Source organism: Polypterus senegalus, chromosome 18 (assembly GCF_016835505.1).
Source record: "Polypterus senegalus isolate Bchr_013 chromosome 18, ASM1683550v1, whole genome shotgun sequence".
In the NCBI taxonomy this organism is placed as follows: Eukaryota; Metazoa; Chordata; class Cladistia; order Polypteriformes; family Polypteridae; genus Polypterus; species Polypterus senegalus.
Genome location: NC_053171.1, coordinates 46,691,080 through 46,702,697, shown reverse-complemented (window position 1 = coordinate 46,702,697; position 11,618 = coordinate 46,691,080). Strand labels below are relative to the sequence as shown.

General features: G+C 37.9%; 1 protein-coding gene across 1 annotated transcript in view; it reads right to left on the bottom strand.

Annotated features, from left to right (window-relative positions):
- Positions 1–7,919: 7,919 nt before the first annotated feature.
- LOC120518541 (guanine nucleotide-binding protein G(I)/G(S)/G(O) subunit gamma-2) overlaps positions 7,920–11,618 on the bottom strand; it is a 49,817-nt gene continuing 46,118 nt past the window's right edge. Inside the window, exon 4 of the mRNA XM_039741386.1 lies at positions 7,920–9,015. Coding sequence (XP_039597320.1) covers positions 8,887–9,015 — 129 coding nt within the window. The 3' untranslated portion in view covers positions 7,920–8,886. The remainder of the gene's footprint in view (positions 9,016–11,618) is intronic.

The window sequence follows — 11,618 nt, the reverse complement described above, 5'->3', positions numbered from 1 at the left end:
ATTTCTAACAACTGCCAGCTGCTCCAGGCCAAGTTCACCAGAGCAAGTTCAGTACAAGATGCTAAAAGGTAGCTTTAAAAACCCCAGAATTGTATCATAAGGCCTACAGGTACCTCTTGCCACTTTTAATGTAAAGTGCATAAGTCGGCCATTAGAAAGAGACTGCACAAAGTAGATATACATGGAAGGAAATCTTTGCTATGTCTAAAGAGCATCAGGACAAGACTAAAGTTTTGCCTATGAACACCTGAGCAAAGATCTGGACATCAGTAACAATGTGCTCTGAACAGATGAGGCAGTTGATAGAGTTACCTGGCCACAGTACAGGAAGATATATTTGGCAAAAACCAAAGGCAGCATTTCAACAGAAGGACCCAAAACCAAGCGGCAGTGAAAATATTTTGATTTGGGGCTGCTCTGCCGCATCCAAGCCTAGGCAGCTCACAGTTACAGAATCCACTATGAATTCTCCATTGTACCAGAGGGTGCTTGAGGATAACATGAGACCATGTGTAATAAGTTTGAAGCTGAACTGAAAGTGGACCTTGCAACGTGATAGTGACCCTAAACATACTTAGAAATCCACTATGGACATGGTTAAACAGAAATGGAGAGTTCCAGAATGGCCAGGTCAAAGTCCGGATTTGAATCCCATTGAGATGATATGAGTTCTTGGGTATCCAGGGTTCAGTCCACCAAGGCACTTGCCTTCTACTGCTGCTCAAGCCCCAATGTATTGGACTCTTATGACTCATCCTAAAGGTGGAATTTAAGTGGAATGCCCTCTACAGGTTGGGGATGGGATGTTGCATAAAGTGAAGCACTTAAAGTACAAACCGGATTCCAAAAAAGTTGAGACACTAAACAAATTGTGAATGAAAACTGAATGCAATGATGTGGTGATGGCAAATGTCAATATTTTATTTGTAATAGAACGTAGATGACAGATCAAACGTTTAATTTGAGTAAATTTATCATTTTAAAGGACAAATATGTTGATTCAAAATTTCACGGTGTCAACAAATCCCAAAAAAGTTGGGACAAGTAGCAATAAGAGGCTGGAAAAAGTAAATTTGAGCATAACGAAGAGCTGGAAGACCAATAAACACTAATTAGGTCAATTGGCAACATGATTGGGTATAAAAAGAGCTTCTCAGAGTGGCAGTGTCTCTCAGAAGCCAAGATGGGTAGAGGATCACCAATTCCCACAATGTTGCGCAGAAAGATAGTGGAGCAATATCAGAAAGGTGTTACCCAGCGAAAAATTGCAAAGACTTTGCATCTATCATCATCAACTGTGCATAACATCATCCGAAGATTCAGAGAATCTGGAACAATCTCTGTGTGTAAGGGTCAAGGTCGTAAAACCATACTGGATGCCCGTGATCTCCGGGCCCTTAAATGACACTGCACCACAAACAGGAATGCTACTGTAAAGGAAATCACAGAATGGGCTCAGGAATACTTCCAGAAACCATTGTCAGTGAACACAATCCACCGTGCCATCCGCCGTTGCCAGCTGAAACTCTACAGTGCAAAGAAGAAGCCATTTCTAAGCAAGATCCACAAGCTCAGGCGTTGTCACTGGGCCAGGGATCATTTAAAATGGAGTGTGGCAAAATGGAAGACTGTTCTGTGGTCAGACGAGTCACGATTCAAGTTCTTTTGGAAATCTCGGACGCCATGTCATCCGGACCAAAGAGGACAAGGACAACCCAAGTTGTTATCAACGCTCAGTTCAGAAGCCTGCATCTCTGATGGTATGGGGTTGCATGAGTGTGTGTGGCATGGGCAGCTTGCATGTCTGGAAAGGCACCATCAATGCAGAAAAATATATTCAGGTTCTAGAACAACATATGCTCCCATCCAGACGTCATCTCTTTCAGGGAAGACCCTGCATTTTTCAACAAGATAATGCCAGACCACATTCTGCATCAATCACAACATCATGGCTGGGTAGGAGAAGGATCCAGGTACTGAAATGGCCAGTCTGCAGTCCAGATCTTTCACCTATAGAGAACATTTGGCGCATCATAAAGAGGAAGGTGCGACAAAGAAGGCCCAAGACGATTGAACAGTTAGAGGCCTGTATTAGACAAGAATGGGAGAGCATTCCTATTTCTAAACTTGAGAAACTGGTCTCCTCGGTCCCCAGACGTCTGTTGAGTGTTGTAAGAAGAAGGGGAGATGCCACACAGTGGTGAAAATGGCCTTGTCCCAACTTTTTTGGGATTTGTTGACACCATGAAATTCTGAATCAACATATTTTCCCCTTAAAATGATAGATTTTCTCAGTTTAAACTTTTGTTCCGTGATTTATGTTCTATTCTGAATAAAATATTAGAAGTTGGCACCTCCACATCATTGCATTTAGTTTTTATTCCCGATTTGTATAGTGTCCCAACTTTTTTGGAATCCGGTTTGTATCTCAGGATCTTGTTCATGAGTGAGGGATGAAGGGAGCTGGAGATGGAGAAGCAAATTCTGTAGACATGTGAGCAGTGAAGTAATTGATGATGAAGAGAGCGCGGAGCTGAAAGACAATGCTCTTGTGCTTTACTGGTTGGTCTGTGTTCCTGCCTTCACCTGTGGTCACAAGAAGGGGGTAGTGACTGACAGAACTAGATTGTAGATACAAGCAACACAAATGAATTTCCTTCGCTGGGTGTCTGGGTTCAGCCTTAGAGACAGGATGAAGGGCACAGACATTCTAGAGGAGCTCAAAGTAGAAGCACTGCTCCTCCACATTGAAAAGAGCCAGTTGAGGTGGTTTGGGCCATGTCTAACCGCGAGGAGGCCTCATTGTAGACCCAGGACATGCTAGAGAATTTATATCTCCTAGCTGGACTAGGAACACCTCAGTAGGGTTCAGAAGAGTTGAAGGAGATTGCAGGGAAAAGGGACAATCGGGCATCTTTGCTTAAACTGCTACACCCACACCCTGGATAAATAACAGAAAATGGATGGATGCTGTGGGGAGATTTGAAATGGACTGTGCATGGAAGACCCCCCTCAAACGTCATAGAGCTGAAATAATCCTGCATGGAAGAGTGTGAAAAATGTTCTCCCAGTTTAAACGTTTATAGGGAAAGCCTACTTGAGGGGGTAACACGAGCTATTTGAGTCAAGGGTTGACTTTTTTTCCCACATAATTCTTCTTTCCCCAGTCTAAACAGCATGCCAGTTCATTCTGAATTAAACACACTGTTGCAAACCCAAATTTTCATTGGTTCCTCCCAATTACACCAATTTTATTTAAGGATACTGTTTAAATGATTATCACATCTTGATACGTCCAGAATTGTGAAAAAAAGAAAAACAAAAAAAAAAAAACACACATTTCTCATGAGGTCTCCTTACCTTTTTCACATTACTGTAACTCCCAAGTTTTTTGTATCCACATTAGCTTCTAATTAAGTTGAGACGCTTAAAATTCTCTTCCTGGCGTTCCTCCCATTCATTCATATTATGGGCTCATGAATGCCAAAGCTCCAGCTCACATAAAGTTTGATGTCATTCCTGTTGACTATTAAAAATAAATAAATAAAACCACTGCTTTAAACTACAAAGACCAGCAGCTATGGAGAAGTCTGCCTACGGTGTAAGGGATGTCCCATTGGTCTTCATATTTAAGCCTCGGTTTGTTATTTCAGTATATCAGCAGGTAAGAGCCAGTGACATCAAAACTTGATAACATACACCAGAATGGTCAGGGAGTGGTTGTGCTGTCTTAGTCAGCTGAACATGGACTCGTATGATTCGAAGGCTCCCAAAGATTTAACTTTCTTTCTGAGATTCTATCAAGATGGAAGCAACATTTGAGGTTATCCCACAATTAATTGACTATATTCTTAACTGTATTAATGTCTTTACTTTGTTCCTGATGAAAAATTAAAGCTAAATAGTTACTGAATTGTAAATGTCCTATTAGATGAAAATCTTTTTAAAGACATAAGAAATACTCATTAACAAAATGGCGAAAACTATGCGGTTGATGCGGCTCTAAAAGGAGAATTCTCACAATTACCCCACTTGGGAGTAGCTCTTATCTCTCGTTGTTATCTGAGTTAGATTCCCTTTACTCATCCATTCTATAATAACACGCCTAATTAGTGACATTTGATGTCAATGTGTGCGTCTCTCTCACTGTACACATTGTTACACTGTTGGCAAGAGAGTTGTACCAAATGTATTAAGAACATTAAAGACACTGTATAAATACAGAGTAGTAAATATTATTGAAATGACCTACCTTTGTTTCTTGTTCCAAAAGATACCACAGCCAAGTCATGCATTTTCACCACCATTTACAGAAGTCTGGCTAATCTCCCAGCCCTGTGAACACAGTTTACTGCCTCCTGGACGTTCTCATTGCTCTGACGGTTGTAAGCAGATTCTCTCTAATTTTGTATTTTTCTCAGTAGAATAACTACTATTAAGGTTAATCAGCAGAGCCGGTGTTTCTGTCTTCAATGGTTTATCCATCGTCTGTCACTGCTAGCAGCCATACAGCCATCTGATATGCACTTAAAGTTATGCATGTATGTCAGCTAAGAGGATTTCGTAAGAAATGTAATCACTACACACTGTCGAAATAACATCTCTTTGTCAGCCATTTTCTCAAGATGGACTATAAATACATAACTGAGGCAAATTATATTCTATTTTATTCAGGTGTAGCTTTGGAAACTGAAGGGAAGCCTTTAGGCTCCAAAGTGGAAACTGTCAAGATTCAGCTTTCTAACTTTTCCAGTAATATTCTCTTCAGAAAAGGAGTGGGAGAAAATAAACCTAAGAAGGTAATGATATGCACCAAAAGGATATACTTTAAGAGAATATGTAAAGATGTAGTTATTTGATGTTTTTATCTTCCATGATAGTGTATCCTAGTTTTCAGTACAGTTTCCCTGCAGTCCATGTAATTTCTTCATGGATCTGCTACACTTACTAGACTGCACAAGCTGCACCTCCATATAAACAGCTCTGTGGTTTAGAACTAAAACAGGCATTGCCTTGAGACTTCAAAGTGCTTATTAACATGCCCATGTGGCATGAGACATAAAAGACAGAAGATGTCAACACAGTAGCTCTACAGCAAGGAAAGCTAGAAAAAAGTGTCCCTTCTCATGCTTCAATTAACAGTTTTGGAGCAGAATTGATGCAATGTAAATCTAAACACAAAATACATTACAGCTACAAAGTACAAGCAGTGCGCTGCATCCTAATTACTGAATGGGCAAAAGAAAGCCGTAACAAGTTAGAGAGTCTAAAAGTGCTATAATCCTTCATACAATGTAGTAAAAATGTATTCCTCATCAGCAAGAAACACACACAAATCTAGAGGTACACCTTGAGTCTGCCAATATCTTTGTCCATCATAAAGTAAAGGTCTGCACTCTACAGACAAACAGCAAGTATTCATTGCCACGTGCTGTATCATGGGTTTCTCTGTAATGCCAACAACGGAAATTCAGTAAGCCATGAAATCCCTGGTCAACATTCCTTCACTGTAGACATAAAAGCACTGTTGGAACATGACAGAAAAGGAAACTGGTAACAGAATGTGTCAAATTGTCATTAGCGAGAAGATGATATAAGTAAAAAGTTAGCCTCCATCTTAAATTAAGAGAAAACTGCTCACGATGAGTACTGGCCAAACCATGCCATCCTTATCACATATAATCTATTGTTGAGGCAAATAACTTTCAGCTTTCACATGAGGATTGCAAACCATTATATACTGAATAGCAGTGGGCATAGAAAACCATCCTGCTGACAGGTTGTAAGCCAGAAGAGGGCTTCTGGGACTGCAGGAGTGTAAGGTAGAATTGGCTATTCTGTTTTGGGCCAGGGATAGGCAAGAACTCTGTGTATTTGGACCGGTGTACAAAGGCCATTTAGTTTTTGTGAGACCCAGCTGCACATGGAGAGAGAAAAAAGTCAATTTAAATTAACTAAAGCCTAAATATAGGACTCTGAGAATAAGAAAGGCAAATGATTAATGTCAGAGATGACAAACTGTTAGAATTTGAAAGAGAACGTGAGACGTGCAAGAGTGTTTTAGTGACATAGCTTCTATAACTTCTAGCCAGCAATTTTATGTTGCAACACAGAAAATTTGCTTTTAATTCATAGTACGTGTGTGGATGGGGCTTCTTGGGATCCCCGCCACATAATGGAGCCTTGTGACACAACCAGCACATTATTCTCATCCTAAGCTATGACTGGGTCAAAATGTTTTAGAGGTACTCATTAGCTTTTAATTTTACATGCAACTGGGAAAAACAAAAACTCACTAAAATAAACCAACCACATGTGCCTTAACAAAATGTTGGAAAAAACACTGAAGTCAAGACTCTAAAAACAATCAAATTGTTCAACATTGGCCTTTACATCCCATCTAGTATGACAGACATACTTGTGACAACATTTTCCAGTTTTGATCCCACCTTACACATATGCATTTGAAGAAAAATTTGAAAGGATGCCTGTTAACATTCCATTGACCCAGAAATTACAATACAGTAAGTGCGTACAGTGAACTGAGGTAGGACTGAAGGTTAGTCAAAGTTTCTGTTCATTTAGCAGACCTACACGTGAGTGTAGATGTGTGTTCTGCAATGGCGCTGCAGCCAGGGCTCCTGGTATAAGCACTACCTCCATGTAACTCTGAGCTGGAGAAGACAGAAAATAGCTGCATGTGTCACTAGCTAGTAGATGCTCACATGAAACATGGCATACATTAATTAACAGAGATATACTGTATAGTATTGACAAAGTCATGTCCTCAGAGTAGTTTTGACTTTTAGAAGATTGCATTATCTGGTGCAGTTATAATTTTATATTATTTCAAAATACAGTGCCCATGAAAATGTATCAGACTCGTCTGTCTGCATTACTGTCACAGAAGATTGTCAAGCAAATACATACATAAAATGCATATTTTTACATACATTTTGCAAAAATTATGCAATAGTAGATTGCCTTTAAAAATTGAGACATGGAACTACAACTGCACTCTTACTGAAATTATTGCTCCATCTTTCACAACTGTGGAGAAAGTTTGGCCAACTCCAGCAGAACAGCTTGAGCTCAGCAACATTTGTGTTTTCAAGCAAGACCTGCTTGTTTCAGGTCTGCCGAAACATTCGAATGACATTTGTATCTGGACTCTGACTAGGGCATTTCAGAAACGTACTATTCTGATGCGTCATGAACAAAAGTCCTATATAAAAAAAAACTGATTTCAGGAAGAACTCATAACTAAAACTAAAATGTAGTCAGCAAATACACTTAATAAAAACAGCCAAGGATTTTTAAAAATGGAAGGTTTATACCTTAGTTCTACAAATATTTACCATATATGTAAATAAAGTCAAAATTTACTTCCTGTGGAAAATACCTGATGGGTACATTTATTACATCAGTGTAATGGCTAAATAAGTAGTCTTTTCTAAATTATATCAGCTAAAAACACTGTACTTCTGCCAGAGGATCCGGCCCATCTATAAAAAGAGAATAAGAGCCAAGCCTAATACTTTTAAATTTGCAAAATGCTTTAAGAAAAGTAATTGTAAATCAGTTCTAGCTATTGTTTCTTTCTCTGAGGGTGCATGGATTCAATTTACCAGAGCACTGCATAATAACTATAGTTATTATTTAATTACGATACTTTCAGAACACCATAGTATTTGGTAGCTGATAAAGGAAAAGTCATTTTAAGCACATTTCCATTTCCCCCAAAACCAAACAAAGTTTAAGATTACTGTATTCCAAACATATTGACCACATTCCCCTCCAGCCTCCCCACTGAATAATACACTTGCACATCCTAATCCAAAACAGGATAATACACAGAAACTCCCATTGCATTTATTAAGATAAAATAGGAATGATGATTCTGTTACTAAAACGACATCTCAGTTTAATACAAGTTTATTTTCCCTTTGTTCTTAAAACTTGTACAAGTCATGAAATTGAGTAAACAATATTTATTATTTGTTATACAAGTAATGGAGAGAAACTTCTCCAAGGGCTGGAAAAATTCAGAATCATTTCTCTTGGCACTGGGAAAAATGTACTTAGGAAAAAATCTACACCCATAGCACCTCTTCCAATACTGTTAAAACATCCCACCCACCCACCAAATAAAAATCAAATTGTAAAGAGAATATGAAGTTAGTCTTTTAAAAATACGTAATCTTACAAACAATCAGGCACTGAACACAGCACAGTCATGAAATACAAACATTAAAAAGAACACTAGTATCATTACAAAAAATCTTCAAAAAAAGTACATTTTTAACATAAAAAGGCAAGAGAAAATCAGCTCCTGAGGCTCATAAAATGTTGAAAGTAAAATCAAACAAAAAAAAAAAAAAAAAAACACTTTGAAAAAAGCAAATTACAGAACAATGAAATAGTCCTAATAATATTCAAGGAGCAAAAGCAAGAAATGAAACACTTTCATATGAAATGCTGGTGCGGCCTACGTTGGCACCACATTTGGCAGAACCTTATTACAACAAACGCTTTACCACAAGCAAACGTTTTGTCTGCTGTTAGTATAAAATGACTTGCAATGGCAATTAATTAGTTTTTCTTTTCATCCCTATTTAAAACTGTTACACCACATAAGTGTCCAATCTTCTTCCAGATATTATTTTTAATGTCTTGTAAAAACAAAGACTTTCTAGCATTTCCCAGGCCTTGTCCAATCTTTTTGTTACCATTGTTTTTATTATTTATCCCCAACCCCCCAGAATAACATCAGGACAAAAAGCTCAAGGCGGTAACTGCTCCTTGGATTAAATAAAAATTTCTGCAAAAAGAGTTCACTGGCACATTCCTGGCTTCAGGAGGGGTGGGAGGGCTAAACAGTGAACCTTATAGGATGGCACAGAAGAATTTCTTTTCTCGGAATGGGTTTTCAGATGCTGGGACAGGAGAGAGAAGTGGATCTTCCTTAGCATGCGCTTCACAGTATGACATGAGGTCTGCTGCAGCTTTTGAGACCTGTAACACATGGGTGGAAACATAACTTTAATTCCAAAATCTTCAAATAATTCACTGTACGTACAGACTGGAACAGGAATCCCTTTTAAACTTATATATATATATATATATATATATATATATATATATATATATATATATATATATATATATATATATATAAATTAAAGTAACTGGAAAAGTGGAATATGAGTTTTCTTCCTGAAGTGTATGGTCCAAAAATACAGAACATAGGAGCTTAGCCATTATAATTTTCATACAAGCAATAAGGAAAATACAGTGTAGAAGGACGATTCAGTTCACATTGCACATTTAGCTATTTACTTGCTAACAGTCACAAGTATCTCATTCATGACATTTATTAAAAGACATCAAAAATACAGATATCAATTAAATCCACTGGGAAGTTTGCGATAGAACACCAGTTGTGCAGAATTGTTTCATGTGGATTTTTATTTAAAATAATTTTTCTTATTCCATTTAAGCTTGGTTCTGTTTTCCCTGCTATGGAATTTATTCTGGCATAGCATAAATTTTATTAGTACTTCCAGTAGAGGTGTTCTTTCTGTAAGTATGCCAGCCACTGAACAGGTATTTCTAAGATTTCCCCAATGGGCTCTCATTTTAGCAAGTCTACTGCCCCCTTTAATGGGCATAGGTGTGTGGTTTTATGGTGCCACTAAAAATGTTCCCTTCATTTTATCATTATTTTTCTATAGTTTACTTTAAAAAGAGGAGAATCCTGTCAAAAGAATGACCTGCATAACCTCACTTAATTCTCAAAAGAAAGTTCCTGTGATTACTATAGCAGAACTACGTTTTCTCACCTTTGACTGGATTTTTTTCCCCCCTATAAAACTACATTATATTAATTTACATTTAGATAGAAGGTTTTTGCAACAGTAAAAAATCCAGGGTCAGCTGTGTGTTTTGTTACTTGGCTTTACACTCTCACTTCAGTAAAGCTTCCCAATTCGATTCACTATCTGCTTCTTGACCTATAAGTAAGTAATGACAAAGATTGCACATGCATTTTCTAATATATAAAGCAAGACTACATTTTTTTGCAGGGTGGTCTTATGAGTCTAGAGCAGAAGTCAGAGTTTCCAACATGCAAATAAGAAAAATGTTGAGTAATCTAGGTAACTTAGCCCATTTTTTATTTTCACTTTTCTTTCAAAAAAATCTACTGCAACTCACAGCTTGGCAGACAGTTTCTAGAGTGGTGCTGATCTTTTAACTGGCTATGGTCAGCTGTAGTTTAACTTTAGAAATTTTAATGAACTGTTTTCCCCAGGTATTTATTTTCTGTAAAAAGTTTGCAATCTGAAGTTCATGGGGTCCCCACCTCTGTTACTAAATGGTCATATACTATGTTAAGATTAATTAATGATGATTTATTTGAAGTTTCTATAAGTATTTGTTCTTATTCTTTTAAACTAATACATTTATTTTCTCTTTACTTATTTACTTAGTAACTCACTTTTACTTGATCTGGTATTACTACCAAAAAAATAAAGCAGAACTTGATGAAAAGGCTCTGAAATGGAAAACTAGTCTGGTAGCAAAAGAGATGGGTACATGGCCAGGCAGCATGTGTGGTAGTGGTGTTGGGAAAATGTTTTGCTTGTCTGCTGGCAGAGAGTATGACCTTTACTTACAGAAAGTGTGTGAAAGGGGCACAGGACAATGATGTAGTATGACTTAATTTAAATACCAGTAATACAATTTTTTCAGAGAAAGTAGGGAAGATTTGTTAGTTAGGCACTATGCTGTGTGCAGACAAAGATGCAGGACATGGCAGTGATAGCAAGGGTTACTTACAAATAGTTAAAAGTAACAGAGATTTCATTGAGTGAAGAAGTTAAGGCATATTAAGAATAATAATTAATAATAATGGGATGCACGACCCAGTGTGTTTCTTCGTGCTGGTCCCAAGCCCGGATTAAATTAGGAGGGTTACATCAGGAAGGGCATCCAGTGTAAAATTCTGCTAAATCAATATGTGGACAACAATACAAATTTCCGGTCAAGCCCCAGGTTAACAACGACCGCCACCAGTACTGTTAGCCAACAGGGTGCTCGCAGTAATTGGGCTGCTGTTGGCCGAAGAAGGAGAAGAAGAGGGGGGAGATATGTCCAGAGACAGGAGGAGAGGAGGAAAGTAAAGGGAGTGGAACTGAGGGTAGGAACTTTGAGTGCTGGTAGTATGACTGGTAAAGAGACAGAGTTGGCAGATATGACGGAGAGAAGATTTTTTCAGTATTGTACCAGTGAAAGAAAATCCTAGGAGGAAGTAAAGCGTGTCTGGAAAAGTAAAGGCTAATTATAACATTACGACAGTGAAGAGTGGGAGTTCAGGGTGCAGTTTGTAGATAACTGCAGAACTGGCTAAAATACAGGAAGCAGAGGGTGATGGTGCAAGGAACCTTAGCAGAATTGGAACTGCAATGTTCAATAGTTTATATTTATATATATATATATATATATATATATAGGAAAAGAAATAACCTAGTTAAGTTTGCAGATAGTACCAAGCTAGGTGTATTGGTAGACAATCTAGAATCTGTTGAATCATTACATAGGGACTTGGACAGCATATA